The sequence below is a fragment of the Myripristis murdjan genome, chromosome 3 (assembly GCF_902150065.1).
Source record: "Myripristis murdjan chromosome 3, fMyrMur1.1, whole genome shotgun sequence".
Taxonomy (NCBI): Eukaryota; Metazoa; Chordata; class Actinopteri; order Holocentriformes; family Holocentridae; genus Myripristis; species Myripristis murdjan.
In genome coordinates this window covers 11353176-11371068 of record NC_043982.1, presented here as the reverse complement: position 1 = coordinate 11371068, position 17893 = coordinate 11353176, and the positions used below count along the sequence as shown (strand labels likewise).

At 40.2% G+C, this 17893-nt stretch overlaps 2 protein-coding genes across 2 annotated transcripts; both read right to left on the bottom strand.

Annotated features, from left to right (window-relative positions):
• Nucleotides 1-1353: 1353 nt before the first annotated feature.
• Nucleotides 1354-3030, bottom strand: pou4f1 (POU class 4 homeobox 1). Its single transcript, XM_030045413.1, has 2 exons — nt 2786-3030; nt 1354-2352 (listed from the first exon to the last, which is right to left on the bottom strand). Exons 1-2 carry the CDS (start codon nt 2906-2908, stop codon nt 1360-1362), a joined length of 1116 nt encoding a protein of 371 aa, XP_029901273.1. The 5' UTR covers nt 2909-3030; the 3' UTR covers nt 1354-1359.
• Nucleotides 3031-4517: 1487 nt separating this feature from the next.
• On the bottom strand, nt 4518-16121 carry obi1 (ORC ubiquitin ligase 1). Its single transcript, XM_030076221.1, has 6 exons — nt 15921-16121; nt 15513-15648; nt 12485-12576; nt 11199-11420; nt 8685-8773; nt 4518-6388 (listed from the first exon to the last, which is right to left on the bottom strand). Exons 1-6 carry the CDS (start codon nt 15990-15992, stop codon nt 5068-5070), a joined length of 1932 nt encoding a protein of 643 aa, XP_029932081.1. The 5' UTR covers nt 15993-16121; the 3' UTR covers nt 4518-5067.
• Between the last annotated feature and the right edge of the window lie 1772 nt (nt 16122-17893).

Genomic DNA, 17893 nt, shown 5'->3' with positions numbered 1-17893 from the left:
GGAATTGTTATGACTGTGGTAACACTTCTCATCTACACATTTTACCAGCATTTGAATTAAGACCTTAATAGCCATGGTCAGTGTGGCCCAATCACAACCAGGAATGCATTGTTTTCTTTGTTTAATTTATTTAAAGTTTGCTGGAACACACCTCCCTGTTGAATTTGGCTTACAGGATGAATAATACCAATGAAATAAGAGGACAACAGAGGAGAGTGGAGAAGTTGTGAGAGAGGAAAGGAGACAGTGAGACATTTCCATGATGCACATGTCGCCGCAGTTTGTAAACATACTTGTGCACAAAGTAAAATATTATTACACAACGTTTCCGTAACAATTAACACGACAAACAACGTGGTGATCTTAATGTGAAAACAGGCATTTAACAGTGACTTACACCATCCACAAAATAAGGTCTATCAGTAGACAGGTCTACTGTGTGTAGTGAATCTTTTCAATGCATAGAATGTTTGCACTGCAAACTAAAATACATGAAAGAAAATTGTTTTTTTCTTTTTTTTCTTTTTTCATTGTGATCATTATTTTTTTTTCCTCAATGAAGCCCAGAGGGCTTTCATGCTCTCGAAATCTGTTGGAAACTTTTCGTTGTGAAAGCCAATAATGTCGATAGGCCCTATAATTTATTCCCAAAACTGAGGAAAAGACCTCTGAGACGTGATAAAGTGATGTCTGTATATACAAAACCATTTCGACACAACCAATCTAAAAACCTAGAAGGGTCTTCGCTTTTTGTGCAAATTCAAAATAAATATATCTATAGAGGTGACAGCCTATATTTCCACATTCAGAGGCTAAATGAATGCCTGTGAATTAGGATTTCATGCAGGCCAGAAATTTCAAGATTATAGCCATAAAGTTTGCAACTAAATTTGAGTTTACAGCAGCCTCCAAATAAAACATAAAATAACAGATGAATAAATTAACAGAATCATGAATAATTCTATACCAACAACGACAACCAAATCAAACCAAACACAGTTCAACAATCAATGAGGTAATTCGTAAATGGCTATACTTCAAATAATAGGCCTATTAGAAGAAAATAACTCGCTAGAATCAAGCAAATTACCTCTTTCCACATGTTTTAAAAGGCAATGTCGACGTCGGTATACTTTTCCCTCGAAACAACTGAGCGAAATTTGTGTAATCTGTTATTTGCATACTTCACATTCACCGATAACGTGAAAATAAACAAGATATATGAAGCCTCATAAAATGGGTATCTAAAGCCCATTGTGCACCAACGTTTAAAATCGTCGGAGACAAAAGACTGAAAATGGTGTCTTAATGTCCCTTGGTCCCCAAATTCAGTCACACAACTCTTTTTTCCCCTGCCCATCAGTGAGCAGCGGAAAATTTCAACCTCTTCTGCTTCTGTCTTTGGTTACAAAACCACACTCGCACCACGTTTTTTTTCAGGTCCAACTTTTCAGCAATGGCTGCTATTTTCTCAGACGACGGTCGAGGCTGTACTGCGAAGTAAGCCTCCAAAGACCTCTTTTCGGGGGCCGCTATCGAGGTCCTCTTGCGTTTCTTTTCCCCTCCGTTGAAAATGTCAGGTTTGCTCATTTTCTCCCTCTGGGCCCCCTCGGCCTCCTCCAGCCAGGCCTGGAGGATAGGTTTGAGCGCAATCATGTTGTTGTGGGAGAGAGTTAACGACTCGAATCGACAAATTGTACTTTGGCTCAGTGATCCCACGCCGGGGATTTTGAGATTAGCCAGAGCACTGCCCACGTCCGCCTGGGTCACCCCCAGCTTGATCCTCCGCTGCTTGAAGCGTTCCGCGAAAGCCTCCAGCTCCCTTGGGTCTGTGTCCGAGTCATTGATGGAGGGGAGTCCGGCGTTAGTGAGCCCTGGGCCGCTTTGACTCCCTCCGTGGTGGCCAGGTAAAAGCCCGTGATGGGTGAGAGGAGAGTTCATACTCATAGCCGCCTGGTGGGAGAGGTGGCCCAAGCCGTGCATGTGAGAGTGCGGGTGGGCAGAGGAGGTGGAGATGAGCCCTCCACCGCCGCCTCCGCCACCCCCGCCACCTCCACCGCCAGTCCCGTCGTGTGCACTGGCCATCAGGGTCAAAGGCGGCGAGCTGATGTGGTCCATAATGTCCGGGGGCTCCAGATTCTGGTGGTGGTGGTGATGATGGTGGTGGTGGTGATGGTGGGCCAGTGGCACGGTGGAGGTCGACGAGCATGGCACTGTGTTCATTGTGTGGTATGTGGCGTCGGGCTTGAACGGGTGCGTCTTGCCCTGGGACACGGCGATGTCCACGGCCGCCAAAGCCTCAGCCCGGGCCAGCAGGGTCTCATCCAGGCTCGCAAATATGTTACTCTGCAGCTGCAAAGGCAAAAAAATAAAGAGAGAGGAGGGGAGAATGAAAAAGTGCAGAGGAATAACATAAAAGAAACGACAAGAAGAGGAAAGAAATGTGACAGAAAAAAAAAAACAGAAAAACATGAATAAATGCATCTGTCAGCCGGGACTTTTGGAAACACATAACACAGCCGGAATATTCCTTTAGAAGCCTCAAGTCATAAAAATTAATACAAAAATAGTAAAGCCGGGCTTTGCGTGCGCATGCTTTCAAAAAGATCACAGACGGTTCGAGTGATTGCCGTGGAATACATGAAAAAAACATTAAGTGTGCGTCTTGGCTGAATGTGCCTTGGAGCGCCCCTTGTTATTACGCACACACCGCATCCAGCGCTACATGCAGCCTGGGTACAAGGGGAAAAAAAGGACAAAGACGAAGTTTTCGGGGATAATTTACCTGTGGAGTTTGTAGACAGGCTCTCCTTATGGCTTCCGAGCTGGAATGCAGGGTGGTGTACTTGTGCTCGGGTAAGGAGGGATGCATGGCGAAGTGCGGCTGTTTGCTGTTCATGGACATCATCTTGGCGAGCTTCTCCAATTAAAGTGCACGGGTATAAGGGGGGGAAACGGCTACAAGAGCTGGAAAAATAGTCATAGATACACAGTGATCCTTTGCCTGTCCAGTAATGATGCAATGTAGTTCGCTGTGTGCTGTGCCGAGTGCAGCCTTGAGCCCGGAGATCACAGAGATGCCTGCAGTCTCTCAGACGCACTTATCTGTCTACTGTTTCCCACTGCTGGGGATGAGAGAGGCTCTTACACCTGAGCGCTTCAGATCTCGTCAAGCCCGTGCTCGGCTGCTCTCGCGAGACATAAAGTGCCAGAACAGTGAATAGGCTGTCAGATAAAAACTGCTCATAGGGCAGGCTGTTACGACTGGAGACTAGACGCCTTCGTTTTAAGGGCTCACTCCACTCCACCCAAACACGAAACTGCGAGGTTCCCGATGCCTCTAGGCCTTATCCTGTATTTGGAGGCCTTAAATCATCGGCTTTAAGCATCTGAAAGCGGTCTTATTCCTTTTTAGTAAGCATTTATTTCAAACGGGTCATTGTCCATCTGACTTTGGGAAGCTGTTTATAAATAGAATCATTAGGGACAGAGAAGAAACCCGAGGAAATACAAGCAATTTTACTTTTAATGTTCTCTACAATGAAGAGACACGGGTTTTAATCAAAGTATTTTATTATAAGGTTTACTTGATGCCGAAACTGCCGTCTGCTGTCTTGTTAAAGTCTGAGCAACAGAAAGAAAAGAATTATTACCTGAATACTGCATGAGGAAAACCTTACTTTAAGTTTATGTGGAAGATTTTATTGACTTCATGGTCAACATGGTCAGTGCAGTGTACTGGACATTTTGGTTATGCAAATATCCTCTGCCATTAGGCTATGATCATGGCCCACTCTCCTGTATTTATTCGTCCCGTTTCTCATCTTAACCCTTGGAAGTAATGGGACCCCCGCCTTATCATTAAAGCCCATCATCGCCAGATGAGCACTAAACAAATTGATTTAATACACCAGCGTAACCTTGTACACAGTCTTTACCTAAATTAATTAATCCCAATGAATTAACACTTCATTTATTCAAACCACAACGGTTACCCAATTAAAATTTCATGCAGCGATTAGAGGTATGTGAAATATACATGATATCGTTAAATTTGCATAATAAATAAGGTGCTTTCTGCTACAATGGAATTACTGTGCGTGTGAGGTCTCTGTAATGTGTTTTGTTATACATGATTTTATCAGGATATGAATAAGCCTCCCCTTCTTAGTGGTAGAAAATTAATAATTGCTATGTTTCAAGAAATGTATCGTACCGGAAAACAGTGGTTTCAGAGGGGAGAAATCTGCTTAACAGATGTGAATAACACCTGAATAATTACATAAGGTGAGTGTCTTATGCCTAAACAGAAACTGAAGGAACCGCGACCCGCCAGAAAACTCGAAAGATCAGTAAAAAAAACTGAGGCACTTTCACCACAAAATTTATGCTCTATTTTCAGCTAAATGCATGACTTTAAAGCTGACTGTATTAGGAATTTGATTTAGTTAAAGCCACTCTAAAGGGTTTTGGATCATTCAGAAAATCGTGAATCCAAAATAAAAATTCCAGTATTGTTACTCAGTATTGTCATTTTATTTCCACATACATAACATTGTAATTTCCTAGTCAGAGACAGATTATGGTATTTAGGATGGACATGTTCATGAAAAGATACTACAGATACTATATAGCTGGAGATGACAGATCCATTACTCGGCTTGCAGTGTTTCATAAAAATGTCTCAACACAAAATTATAAATTATTCTATGACAACACTGACATGACAAAAACATTTTCTCATACGATTACGCCAAAAGATTTGTACATAGAAGAATTTTCAGAGTTTAATGTTTGTGTCTATGAGATGACTGCTGTAAAAATCTATCCAATGAGATCTATGGGTAGACTACACAAAAAAATAACCTATGAGACAAACACGGACACGTTTTACCTTAATGCAATTACCTTGATGTGTACAATATCACAACAGAATGTCAAAAATTCAGCAAAACCTCAAGGCAAATTAAATTCCCTAGCATCATATACATAGATTCACTCTGCAAAACTATATGGAGTTAATGGTTCTAGTGATGTGCTAAGGACACAGAAAAGCTTCTAAAACCTTCACATGAGCTTTGAAAGTTTTGTGGGACTGCTTGTGTTAAAGGGACTGTGAGATTTTCGTTTTGTTGGCTGACTGACATTCACCATTTTTCTGTCTCTTGTGTTCCCAGGTTTACAAGCACAGCTGGACGACAAGGAGGAGGGGTTTACATGGTGATCATGGTGTTGGCATACAAAGGAACCAGCTTTATTCTCCTCCAAAGGATCAAACAGCAAGTCAAAAGACAGTTCATCAGTTTGAATATGGGCACCAGTGCCAGCCTCCTGACCCAACACCTGTCCAGCAACTTGGTCCTCTGCAGAGCCCGCTGGAGCAACAGTGTCTTTCAAGGTGCTGTCCTTGATGTCACACGGAGGGTGGCTTTCGTGGTCACTTGACAAAGTCACACGACCTCCCATCACAGCATCTCCACAGTCTGTCAAGACGACAGAGCAGGTTTTTGGTTCTGGGATGAGAGTGGCATCCAAGTCTGTTGGAGGTGATGAAGCAAGGGAGAGCTGTGATCCCCGACTGCTGGAACTCTCTCCATCCAGCATCATTGAATCCAACTCTGAGATTTTATCAAGGTAAGCTGCATCCATGGATGCCTCACTAGACATCTGGAAACTATCAGGCTCACTACCAAGGAGGTTTTTGGATGTGGCTCCTTTACTTGGACCTGGACAGGCCTGGTCATTACATTTGGGCCTCTGCCAAGCACCCCAGAAGACAGACTTTGGGGGCTCCATCTCAGTACTAGGGGGCAAATCATTGGGGAATTTAGTAAGGCTGGAGAATTGGTTCTCTGTGGCAGAGGAAGAGCTGCCACTGTTCCCAAGACTGGGAGTCTCTTCAAAGTTGAGCCTTCTCAGGTAGGACATGGGTTTAAAAGCAACTTTCTTCTCACGGATGCCGGGGCTTCTCAATGTCAGAGAACGGAAGGCAGAGGATGGAGTGGAGGGCAAAAAGGAGCTTTCCAAGTCCTTCTCTTTCTGGTGTCCAACCATTTTCTCATCAAACTCTCTGTTATCAAAGGATGGGAAGATCAAATTGTCATTTCCAAATTTTGCCTTAGGATTGCTGCAGATGGACTCCCTCTCTGTATCGCTCAAACTTCTCATTATGTTGATTCTCTGTTGCTCCATGAGAGTGTCTGTCCCAACCTTGGTATCCTGACATGCACCCTGCATTTCAGGTTGTCTTCTCTCACGCTCGCTAACTCGGGACTCTAAGTCTTCAATGTACTGATCACTGCGGTCCAGAGCCCTCTTCAGGTGGTCCACATCACGCTCATACTGCTGGATTTTTGCCTCAAGTGCAGCTACTGTGTAACGACCAAACCTGAGGACAGATAATTTCATTGAGACATAATAAAAACATAATAAAAATAATGTCACTGAGAAAATACATTTTGACTGATCCTTAAAAAAAGGTTAAGAGTCATCAAGGCCAGAATAAAAATAATTATATAGGGCAAAAGTGTTTGCTTGGTCAAATGCGTGACAGGCAGCAGGTCATAAAAAGCAAACAGCAAAAATACAGTAAAATACATTACCTATATTTAAATGGTTAAAATACAGTAAAATACATAATCTTTTTTAAAATGGTCATGCTCTTGACCAAGCAAAATTCTTTAATGGAAGGCCTTCTATTTGAACATACAAGAAAATAAAACCACATGAAATGAAAACAATATGTTAACATGACACTGAGCAAATGTGCCTTTCAAAAGACAATGCTAATAGGGATGTCACAAGAACCGATACTTCAGTACCAAGTCAATGCCAAAAGCCCAAAAACATGACAGTACCCATTTTTCTATGGCACCGTAGGCACCGCAGGTACCGTATTTATTTAGATTTAGCCTTTAGTGGGCCGTAAGATATTCTTCTGGAACTGACGGGGGCAGTATATATACGATTTACGCTTCTTCAAGTGCGGCCAAAGAAGACACACACGTGAAAGATGGAGCAAGAGTCACGTATGGAGGGATTCTGCATTCGAGGTAGATGCTCAGGTAGATAATCATAAATTTATAAAACAAAATACGCAAACAGTGCTGTTGAAGTTTCCTGTTAAATAGTTGTTTATTTTTCTAATAATGTAATTATTATTTCCATATTTTTCTCATGTCTCTGCTGGATACTGCAGTTGAAATTTTGCAACCTAGAAAGTTGTAATTTAAGCACAGCTGACTTATTGTTTGTTTTGAAGGCTTAGATAGCTGAATGTTCAACAGATTTTAATAAAAGGAGTCTATGTTGAAGTAAATGTTTTTTTTGTTTTTTTTTTAAACCATGGTATCGAAACGGTTATGAAGAATCATGGAAATTCACTGGTATTGGTATCGACTACTGAATTTCCAGTATCATAACAACCCAACAAACTAATGTTCTCATCATTTGTTACCCCAAACTATTCCAACTAATTGATAATGTACATTTATTTTAGATGCAGTGATGAGCTAAGACCTAAGAAAGCAGTAGTTTAACTAAAGAGTAAAGTGCCACGCAATTAGAGAAACGTGCATGCTACATAGTTTTTAAATGTGTGCTTAAAAAGTTTTACTGCCACTATTTGCCATCTAGATGGACAATACACTATTGATTAGTTCTTTATCTTACGGTTTAAAAATATTTTACCTACTTCCTGTACTGAACTGACAAACATTACCATTATTGATAGTATCATAGCTCAAGGTTGAAAGACTTAACTTCATTTGGAGTTTCAATTAAGGAAGTGATGTTTAAATGTTTTTGAATGGATAAAACATAAGGGAGTAGGGCTATAGGATTCAACAGGCATCATTAACTTCAGCATAAATTGATGACATCAAGCTATACCAGACATCTTTGGATGCATCCATTTCCTTTGTCAGAGTCATTGAATTGAAAATGAATTACCTCATAGCTCCCAGTGCCTCCAAAGTGCATGTAAAATGCTCTCCCAAGATTTGAATTTGTCCGTACAAGTTAGTTGACTGTGACAGTCATCTTAAAAGTATGTGCTAAATGCTTTCATAGAAACTGAGATTATAAGAAGGGCGCAGGTAATGATGCCCATCAAACAGTGACATGGGGTCTGTTCTGTCATTTCTTCCTGTGATGCAGGTGATTAAAAGCCAATCTTAAGACTGACTTAACTTTTGGTAACCTTATTCCAAATACAGACCATGAACAACATCTGATCAGATGGACAAGTGACAGACTTCAAGCTCTTTTCAACTCCTCTGCCTTCATCTTTCCCTATCAGAACTTGGGTGTGGAAAACTGATTAACCTAAAACATGAAAATCATTGGTATTTTGTAAATGTACAGTTATTCCATTTCATGATGATATACAAGTTTAATATGCCAGTAGCTTCAGCACAGTGCTCATGCACACAAAGCTGACAATTTCTGTTTGAGAAGCATTTTCAAATGGTATTCGAGTTATTCAGGCAAAATGCAGACAAATATATGGATTAGCTGAAACAATAAACAGTATGACTTATTTAAGCAAACAGGTGGCACTTAGGTAAACAAAAAGAATATACACCAGTATGCTGCCTTCACAAAAGTTTGCACAAAGTGTAGCATTATACTCTTCAAGTTGGCTGTAATGCTCACAGAGACAGACTGTAAAGACGGACACATACTTTTGCGGAGATCGGCTTGCCACCTCTGCCTTCAATCGCATGTTCTCTTGTACGAGGTCGACATTTTGAGACCTCAATGTCTTGTTTGCCTAAAAATAGGAAAGTAACACATTTCAGCTCATTACAAGTCATTCCACAAAGGTTTCACCTCCTCTTACAACCAAATCAATCTCACCAAATATTTATGAAATATACACTACTAACAAAAAGTTAGGGATATTTGGCTTTTGGGTGAAATTTATGGAAAATGGAAAAAGTTCACGCTACAGTGATATTATATCATGAAAGTAGGGCATTTAAGTAGAAGCATGCACTGGTGATTTCCTCATCTCAAACAATTTCTTGAAACAAAAGCCAACAACAGTGGTGGGTATACCACAACAAAAAATGTCAATGTCTCAATAACTTGTCATGTGCCCTTCTGCATCAATTACAGCTTGACAACGACGTCTCATGCTGTTCACAAGTCGACTTATTGTCTGCTGAGGCATGGCATCCCACTCTTCTTGAAGGGCGGCCCTCAGGTCATTGAGGTTCCGGGGTACAGAGCTCCGAGCCTCTACACGGCGACTCAGCTGATCCCATAGGTTTTCTATGGGATGCAGGTCTGGACAAAGTGCAGGCCACTCCATTTGAGGAACCCCAGCCACCCACTCAAGTGAGTTGGGTGGCATCCATCATCCGGTTCCGCAGGGCACTGTTCACAATGAAGCGGTCATCAGTGTGGGATGTGGCCAAAGGACGTCCACTTCTATGCCTTTCTGTGACTCTTCCAGTCTCTCTGTATCTCTGTTGCAACCTGCTGATGACACTCTATAACACTCTAAGCTCAGTGGCCACTTCCGTCTGAGAACATCCTGTTTGAAGCCTCGCAATGGTGAGGTACTGTTGATCAGTTGTTAGGTGTCGTCTTGGTCTCATGATGTCAAAATGTGAACAGCATGATGAGGAGGACTGTTTAAATACCAATTCTAATTGAACCAGGAAATTTATTGGTTGATTCATGGATCAAACACCTGTTGTGAATTTTGCCGTTAAACTCCTTGTTAGAGAACAGCAACTTGTGCAAAAAGTACTGAAACACTGAACAGTTGGACATGTGCATTCAAAAGTTTACAAAGGGTCACATTAAGTTCACCTGTAAAGATTATAATGCATTTCAGGTTCATCCTGAAATTTCACCCGAAACCCACATATCCCTAACTTTTTGTGAGTAGTGTATAAGGATACAGGCAAAAGTTTGGGTCTGCTTTTCATTAGTAAGCCTCTTGTTTACACAGTACGCTACCCATCAAACTTACTGTTACAAGTCATCAACAAACATAAAGTCCTCATCTAATGAATCAATGCATTCCTCTTCTCAGTTTTAACTGGATAAACATAAAAGAACACTGTAATTATTGTGTTTTGTTTGTTTTTCTGGGTGATTTGTTCCTTTATCAGACAAAGAGACAGGAAAAATAAGAGAAGGGGATGACATGAGACAAAAGTTTCCTCAGTCAAATTTGAACTCAAAACATCACTGAAATGACATACAACTTAAACCACTGAGTCACAAGAACACTGCATCATGGTCTTCATCCTTTTCCTTAAGAAAAACCTTAAGAGAGGATTAAAACCTCTTGTCCATCACACTGATCTCTGATGAGGTTTTTAGTAGCAGTACAAGTGTGTTGTAATCATTTGAAAAATTATACTGAATTACATGTAAATTTCATAAACCGTGCTTGAACTCATTCTATGAGACTACAAGGAATACTGTACCCAATAAACTCTACAGTATATTTCGCATATTTGCGGTATAATTTTGTTAGCAGAAAATAGACTGCGTGCCTCATTGAGAACAAAGACAGACGAACGAATGAACAAACGAACGAAGAGAAGAAACACAGCAATTTCTGTTAGAGGTGAGCTGATTGGCAACTTTGATAAACAGCTCCAAAAAGGATATGAAAACGTCCTTTTCAAATTCTCAAGTCTTGGTGACTTAATGAGTGAATAGACGTCCTGGCCAAAGAACAAATTGAAGGTGGCTCTTCAATTCTCAGTCAATTCTAAGTCAAGCTTTGGATTTCACTGCACCAAGAGTTTAAAAATTTGAAATTCAGACATTTTCATATTCTTTTTGCTGCTTCTTGTCTAAGTCACCAATCATTGATCCGAATTATGCCATGAGTTTGTATGAAATTATGCCATTAGTTTGTACAAAAATAACTGCTGTGTGTTCAGTGTCTGGGAATTTGTTTTTCATACATTATGGATTTAGGTTGAAGGCATAAATGTAAATGCAGTGATTAGGGAAACCACCATTCAATTGGAGGTCCCTGGATCAGTCTGGTTCACTCCATTATGGTAAGCATTTACCATCCTGTAGTGTCCTTGAGCAAGATACTAATCTTTTACTCGCTTAGGGGCAGTGTTATCACCTCATAGTGGTGGGGCAAAACAAAAAGGCACATTTCTCCTTATAAGATCCACAGAGTATTTAAAACATGAGTATTATAGGTTGCATACCTCCTTAAGCTTATCCATATCCTGCTTTATTTTATTGCAAACATCTGTGGCAGCCTGCAACTTGTTTGCCCATTCTTCCAAGATGCCAGGATCTACTCTTTTATCTTCTGTTTGCACTGTAATAATACTGCTGGGATCCAGGGCAGTCTTCAGATGAGACTCCAGATTTTGGTTTTTGGTTTTCAACTCCTCATTCTCTCTGACTAGCCCTTCAATTTCATCCTGTTAAGACAGAAATAATGGGAAACTCAGCACACAGAATAAGAAGGAATACAGAAATAGGATTGTAACAATAACCACAAAGGTACTACATCACAGAATTTAGATATTTACCCAAAAGGCTGGAAAAAGTCACCACCCATAGCAATGTAAAAGATAGTTTGTTTCCTCTTCTTTGCTGGTACACGTAGCTCAAAGCTGTATGCTCTAATGTAATTGGAAATGATCAGTCTTTGATTGTTCCCCACAATCTGCGACACTCAAGTCAACTCCTTGTTCCATCAATGGGATGGCGACTTACTCTGTTATCTGTCTGTGGACTATTAGAGGAACCAGTTAACTGCTTAGGGCTCCGTTTCCCAAAGGCTCTTAAGGCTAAGTTGATCATAAAAATTCATCACACAAGTTTCTTGAGCTTAATGAGGTGTTTTCCAAAACCATCTTAAACAAAGACGCTCTTGAAAATGGTCATAGATCTACGATTACTGCTGCACACTCGTAGATGGCTAAGTGTGTCTTAACCCTAACCCTACACAGATGCAGGAGTCACCACAAGATACGTTTAGTGTGTGCCACACAAATCCATTTACACATCTATGTGTGTATATATATGTCTGTTGATAGAGTTCAAGTGAGTATTTTCTCATCTGTGAAGTGTGGTTGTTGCAATGACAATGTTGGGCAAGCACATCAAGGTCTTCCAATATTTGTTAAACTCAACCCATCAAGATGATCAAGATTTGTCTTATTCACAAAACTATAGCAGGTCATCTCAGTGTACTCAGTCCACTTTCAGTTTCACAGTTTCAGCTGCAGTGGCACAGTCACACGGTTAAAATGCAGAACTATCAAAATATCACATTTAGCCTTGGTTGACATTTTTGTGGCAATAAACTGTGCCAAAGGCCTGCAAACTGCCAGTTTATGTGTTTCAAGATGGCATATTTGTAAATTCATAATGTCAAGAGTATCATTAGCTTGTTTTTGCAGTGAAAACAGAAACAAATCTACCTATTTACCACAAGTCTACTTGAATCTACCTTTGCAGTGGCATGATCAAACAATACCTCATACTCGCGCAGCAGCAGCTCTCCTCTGGTTTTTCTGAGGCGTTTCCTCACAGAGGGGCTCTCACTGTGCTCATTCTCATTGGTGCCTCCTGCATAACAGATTAGACAACAAAATACATGTCAAACTGTACTGAAATTGATGAGGCTCAAAAATGTATTATTCCTATTACTATGTTCTTTTTTTCTGCTGGTTTGACTAAGGAAGAAATTTGAAGACATCTCTGAGTGTGATCAGCATTTGTCATTGGTTATAACATTTCATAGATTAAATTTTTTTTTTTTTTTAAATCAACTGATGAATCAACAATCAAAACATGTTAATTGCAGCGCTAATAATAATTTAAAAACAAGCAAACAAACAAACAAGATTTTTTTGCACCAGAACTGTAACGGTAAATTTAACTTCGGCCCAAATGGCACTAGACTTTAGACAAAACAAGAATTCTGACCCAAAGCAGCACACCTGCTCAGAGTAGAGGAAACAGTGAAGAGCAGAATGATGGGAGGTTGGGGTAATTCCCTCTGGTATCTGTTGAAAGCATTACAACCCCTGAGCTAAGAAAATGTTACTTAACTTTTTTTTAAACAAACTTTTTTAATGTTTCTTTTTGTAGTCTCTCCACTAAGATTGCTCATTTGATGGTATGAAGTTAAACAATTTTTGTTGCCCTTTGCAGATGTTTCTGTTCTTGCATTTATAGAGACTTGAGTATGAATGTATCGGAGACAAAAACATAACGCTTGCAGAGGAATCAGAGGGCATCCTACCTGGATGATTTTTTTGTTTGTTTTTTTTTTTTTTGCTAAAAACATCAGTCTAATGTATTCTGAGAGACTCCGTCACCCCCAAAATATAGGGAAAAGCAAAAAACTGAATATAACTGCTTCAAAGCAATGGATGTGCTCACATGTTTGGGCTCATCTGAAACCATAAATACTATGATGTTTTCTGTTGAGTAATCCCTCATAATACACACACAGAGTGATACAATCTAGTTTGTTTTTACAGCAAACCAAACACTGAATGGTCATCCATAAAAAAACAAAGACCCAACTGCTGCTTAAAGTAACATACCATTGCTGACAAGTGACTGCAAATATTCCCTTGTCGGTGATATCAACCTACAGTATATGAAAAAGCCTTTTCTTACAGGTTTACTCTTCAAGTGGATTATTCCTCCCCATGAGCTTCTCTGTCCACACAAGTAATTTACAGAAATTTCGCTGCACCGTTTTCTCTCCTCTTGGAAGTGAGGACCAATACTTCACCATGTCGATCAGTCTGCAGTTGAGTGAGGAGCGGCAAATCTCCAAATCTATTGTAATCTGGTGGATTACTATGAAATAAGTGACAACATTCATGTTGCTTTGAGGATGAAACCTGTCAGTCTTGGTAACCCCATGACCTTTCACCTAGCACCACCAGCAGATAAAATTTCTCATATTGCACACTTATTTCTCAAAAGCTTTTTTTTTTTTTTTTTTTTGCATTTCTATGAAATTCGATTTCAACATACATGGGCAAGAGGTTGATACTTGTCAACTCTGACAACTCCCCGACCTTTCCTCTAGCGCCACCAGCAGGCCAAAATGCTTTAACAGTGGTAGTGGTGCTAGCTGTGGTTGTATGAGTTTACATTTTGTGCCAGCAGTCACGTTGGCTGAACTGTAAAACGTTCCACTGGGTGACCCCGTGACCTTTCCTCGAGCGCCTCCAGCAGGCGCTGTGGGGCATGTGCATTCCAAGTAACAATTTTCAACATGTTGAATGAAAGATGCTACAAGCTACACTTCACCAAACTGTGCATCTTACAGCACATAAGTCTTATCCAAAAGCTTCAATTTCTAGACTTCCCCACTTTTGTAATGTTTTACCTGAAACCGGGTGCATCAGTGATCAAAACAAATCCATTCCACTTGCTAATTGAGAGAAAGTCTAAAATCAATTAAATACCACACCATGATTCCACTGTGGGTTTGTGCATGGGAGCAAGGCATGAAATACACACACAGTCAGAGGTACAAGGGTTACTGCTAGTCACTTCCATTCATGAGCCAAAGGTAGACAGCTTTAGACAGTTTTTTTTTTTTTTTTTTTTTTTTTTTTTTCATTTGGCTAATGATCTCTTTGGTTTGATGTTTTCTCCCCCAGACATCATGAACAGTGTTTCCTCTGTATTCCTCATAGCAGTGGTGCCCCACCACAAAGAAATGGGAGAGAAAATGTGCATTCAAAGTAAACACTAATTGCGCTGTACTATTATCTAAAACTGAAAACAGTAGAGTGCAGTGTTTTAGAAGTAACGGCTACATTATAATTTAAAACATTAGCACTATAACTTCAACTCAAATCATAATTTAGGCCCAAAAAGCAACAAAAATGGGACATTTGTTGCTCAAAAATAATTTTGCCTAGCTGGTCTGGCTGTATAAACAGGGCCACAGAACTGTTCATGCAGTTCTCATGAACATTTAATATGACTCGCTATGATTATTGCCATGAAGCAATATTGCTTATCATGGGATCAATTTCTGCACGTTTAACCTTTAGTATCATCAAAAAGCCTATGAAATATGGGAACAGCCGCTTCCTGGATGAGATGAGATCACAGTATTTAACCAAAATGCTATTCTCATGAGACTATAGCCAGATAAAAGTACCAAACCACCTGTTAAGACCCATGTGAGGTTGTTAAGAGTATTTCTTATTAAAAACACAAACTGAAGAGGTGTTATACAAAAGAGGTAAGTTATCCAACAAGCAAATTTTATGATTATTTACTCAGTATAACCCAGACAAAAATGCTTTTTTTTTTATCCTTTAATTAAAGTTGCAGACAAGGAGAAAGGCACACCTTCATCATTAACTACTGATAAACTAAGAAACATTAAGATTGGCTGCAACTTTAGCTTTTGATAATGTCCAACGACCAACTGAGCCACAGATGCTGAGGCAGACAGTCTCTCCTCTCCTGTGTGTTGCAGACGAGTGTCCGCCTCGCAGGGTTGGTTTCCAGCTACTCACCGATGATTTCTCTGCACGGGTTCTCCGCTGTGATGGGCACCCTGCAGGTGGGACACTGGCCGGCTTTCTGCAGCCACATCTCCATGCAGGCTGCACAGAACACGTGGTGGTTGGCACAAATGACCGGCTGCCGAACCTGTAACGGTACACAAAGACGACGGAACTGGCGTTTTTTGGAAAATTAAGCACAAACTGACGTTACACACCAAAACACGAGTACACTAAATTAGCCAACTGTGTGACTTGCCATTTGTGATGTAAAACTGAAGGTGTGGGGTTGATAAAAGTGGTTTATACGCCTTGCTAGGAGTTATCGCACAGTGTTTCCCCGTCATGTCTCTCAGACGGTAACGCTAGCAGCCAGACGTTAGCGGTTAGTGAATACAAAACAAACTGAACGGCAGTTACCTTGCCCAGGCATATCTGACACGATATGGGTAAAGTGAAAGAAAGAGTCGAGTTTTGGAAGTTGTGAGCCATGTCTTGTAGAACCACTGCACGCACACATACAAACAAACACAAACACACACAAATACACACACGCTCGCTTTCCCCTGCAAACACTCAAACTTCCCACTATGACAACCGCACAGCGCGCCGTCTCTCCAACTACGGAGCGCCAAAAGGTCAAAAATGGCCAAACGACGCGCGACCGTTGTACAAGAAGAGCAAGGGTTACCGTAGTTTTCGCATTGATAAATGTAAAACTATATTGTAACTATATTGTACTAAAAAATGAATAATAACAACCACAACAAACACAAATATGATAAACTTTAGTTATATAGCCCCTTTCAAAACCAGAGTTTTGAAAGGGGCACCTACAATACAGGTGCAATGACAAAATACATACAAGAAAAACTAAAATAACAACAAAATCATCAACAACAACATTAATAATCATAATGATTTACACCTATATCACCTTATTGCAAGTGAGAGTATAGATACAAATTTCACCCAACAACTGAGTGAACAGAAACTGACAAGGTAAGAAGGTAAGAACAGACAGCAACAAAACTTAACTCCTAATTGTCCAGCATTTTTACTTTCTTTGGGAAAAGAAAACACACAGCCTAAGCATCTCTGCTTTGTTATCATTCAGGCTTTAAGCCAAGCCTATTTAATGTATTATCTTATGGTCCTTTGCCACCGTAACCCAGGCTATGAAGATCACACTGCTTTTGATGAATTTACCACTTATCAGGCCGGATGTGGCTTTATTAGTGACAGGACACTCACAAAAAACATCATTTTTAACCTCTGAGCAACTAAATTAATTTGATTTAGAATCATCACTCAAAAAAAATTAACGCCAGCATTTCACAAGCAAGAATATGCTTTTCTGGGATCTGGATCTAACCACAAATTTACTCAAATCATTCATTTTTAAATACTCAAAGTAGAGCTTACCTCCATGTGACTCGTTCAGAGAGTGAATGAGTTATCAAGTCGACTGCTGGATAGGACTGGATATACTTTTAATCCCAACATCTGGATTATTGTCACTTCATGAATGAAACAAAACAAAAATCACCAAGCACACTGAATAGAGCTGAGATGTGGTTGATTTGAATTGAAAGAGGTCTTATTATCAAAAGCCAATATGCAAAAGTCAATCATCATAATTCCTACTTTGATTGTTGTCTGCTTTTGTTTTACAGCCTTACAAAAGCTTTCACACCTACACTGAGGGGTGATGCTGGTACCTCATGCAGACTCTTGGTGCTGAAGGGTCTGTTTAGTCTTCTCTACAAATGTCTTTATTTGGTTTCTTTCATCACACACTCCGGAAAGCAGCAACAGTGATGCTACCTGTTTGTCACTGTTACCAGATTGTCCTCCATCTGCTTTGAACTCAGCAGACCAGAGGGTGGTATTAATTATTTTGCCACCATCACTGTCAAGTGGACTGGACATCATCACTGTTTAACACTAAGGCCAAACTAGTCATATCTAAATTTACTCTCTTCAGCTGGTGATTTGATGGCTTTGTCTTAGACCCCTAAAACTCACTATAGCTTTTTCTTCATCACAAGTGATTTAGCTGTCTAAAGTGATAGCTCAGATTTCTACCCATTTAATGATATTTGTTGCTCCATGTGTGTGTAAACCATCCTCCACCTCTGGTACACTAACTCCTTCCTTGTTGTGAGAACAAGAGCTTCAGTGGGAGTATACTGCTCTAACATGACTGAAGTAGATACAAACCAGAAAGCAACATGGTTTTGAACAACAACACAAAGCTGAAAACTGTTTTGAAGGATGTAGAACAAGATACATTTGTTTGGGTTTCACTTTCAACCCTCTCTCCACCCAGCTGGTTTCTAATATGATGGAATTATTTTCTGCCATATCACTACCACTCTATCACCCTGCAG